Source organism: Mandrillus leucophaeus, unplaced genomic scaffold (assembly GCF_000951045.1).
Source record: "Mandrillus leucophaeus isolate KB7577 unplaced genomic scaffold, Mleu.le_1.0 Scaffold3, whole genome shotgun sequence".
NCBI lineage: Eukaryota > Metazoa > Chordata > Mammalia > Primates > Cercopithecidae > Mandrillus > Mandrillus leucophaeus.
In genome coordinates, this window is record NW_012103142.1 from 11,496,140 (window position 1) to 11,498,233 (window position 2,094).

General features: G+C 41.5%; 1 protein-coding gene across 2 annotated transcripts in view; it reads left to right on the forward strand.

The window, feature by feature from the left end:
• The window catches only part of POLH (polymerase (DNA directed), eta), a 31,637-nt gene that overhangs the window by 12,206 nt on the left and 17,337 nt on the right, over positions 1-2,094 (forward strand). For both annotated transcript variants that reach the window (XM_011986800.1, XM_011986801.1), the window contains exon 4: positions 961-1,130. In XM_011986800.1, the coding sequence (XP_011842190.1) occupies positions 961-1,130 (170 nt within the window). The remainder of the gene's footprint in view (positions 1-960; positions 1,131-2,094) is intronic.

Below are 2,094 nucleotides of genomic sequence, written 5' to 3' on the forward strand. Positions count from 1 at the left end.
CGGTAGGCAGTCAGGAAAAGTTCGTCTGTAGGGAGGTAGAGCTGAGGGATTAGAGTGTAAGTTTGGGGATAAAGATTTGTATGTACTCAGCATAAGATATTTTCAAGGTCCTAAGTCCCAAGCAACATCTAACTTAAAACAGCTTGTCAGGGAAATAAATCTAGTGCCTCGGAGTGGATTTTAAGTTACTCAGCTGGAATCCACCTCTAAAAACATGTAAATGTTAAAAAGCTTGTATTGAAGCTTGAGTTAATTGTGAATATTTTCTAATTGAAAAAAAATTTCTTGGAGATGTTCAAGTAGTTAAATATGGTAGGAGAAAGAAAATTCAAGACAACTGGGGAGATAAATGTGTTTTCATTATTTTTATTTATTTATTTATTTATTTGTTTGTTTGTTTGTTTGTTTTGAGATGTAGTCTTGCTCTGTCGCCCAGGCTGGAGTGCAGCGGCACAATCTCGGCTCACTGCAACCTCCGCCTCCTGGTTTCCAGCGAATCTCCTGCCTCAGCCTCTTGAGTAGCTGTGATTACAGGCCTGCACCACCACGCCAAGCTAATTTTGTATTTTTAGTAGAGATGGGGTTTTGCCATGTTGGCCAGGCTGGTCTTAAACTCCTGGCCTCAGTTGATCCACCCACCTTGGTCTCCCAAAGTGCTGGCAATACAGGCGTGAGCCACCATGCCTGGCTGAAAATGTGTTTTAAAATCATTGCTCGTGAAAGATGATATTAATACAAAATATTTGTTGTACAAAAAATTCAGCCTATGCTGAAGCTAAGCTGCGGGAATCACTCTGAAGGAGAAATTGATCTCTCTCATAGTTAGTCTTGTAAACTGGATGCCATTTTTTTGTGAAAACTTATATGTCTAAATACCTGTAATCTAAGTATTTCTACATTAGATAGCACAATTAAATCATTTTTTTAAATGTCTAAATGTGACTTCTTAATTCATTTCAGAGGGGATGCGAAAACAAGGCTTATTTCAATGGCTCAATTCTCTTCAGCTTGATAACCTCACCTCTCCAGACCTGCAGCTCACCGTGGGAGCAGTGATTGTGGAGGAAATGAGAGCAGCCATAGAGAGGGAGACTGGTTTTCAGTGTTCAGCTGGAATTTCACACAATAAGGTGAAGGCTAATAGTAGATTTCAAAGAGAGACATTGATATCCTTAGTCAAATACAGCAGGGACGGTGGGACATTTAAATTATTACACATAGGCCGGGTGTAGTCGCGCACGCCTATGTGGGCGGATCGCGTGAGCCCAGGAGTTGAAGAGCAGCTTGGGGAGCATGTTGAAACCCAATCTCTACAAAAAATTAGCCAGGTGTGGTCATGTGCACCTACAGGAGGCTGAGGTGGGAAGATCAGCTGAGTCCAGGAGGTTGAAGCTGCAGTGAGCCGAAATCATACCACTGCACTTCAGCTTGGGCGACAGTGAGACTGTCTCCAAAAAAATAAAGGTTATTACACATATACTTTGAATGGATTTCTGTTTAAAATTCATGTTGAGGCCCAAATCAAAGCATAAATAATTCTTTACCATGGAAATAGACATTAAATATGTACTTTCCTAAGAAGCAAGCTGAAGGCCTGGCGTGGGGGCTCACGCCTGTCGTCCCAGCACTTTGGGAGGCTGAGGCAGGTGGATCACCTGAGGTCAGGAGTTCGAGAGCAGCCTGACCAATATGGTAAAGCACCATCTCTACTAAAAATAAAAAAATAATTAATTAACCAGACGTGGTGGCATGCACCTGTAGTCCCAGCTACTCGGGAGGCTGAGGCAGGAGAATTGCTTGAACCTGGGAGGCAGAGGTTCCAGTGAGCTAAGATTGTGCCACTGCACTCCAGCCTGGGCGACAAAGCAAAGACTCCATCTCAAAAAAAAAAAAAGAAAAAAGAAAAATTACAGCTAATGCTTATTTATGCAGTGACATCTAAATGACAGTTGGCCCTCTGTATGTGCAAGTTTCATATCTGGGGATTCAACCACCCATGGATCAAAAATATATATATTTTTTTAAATTAAAAGGCCCAATACAACAATTCAAAATTATACAAATGAAAAAACAAGTCCAGGCACAATGGCTCAC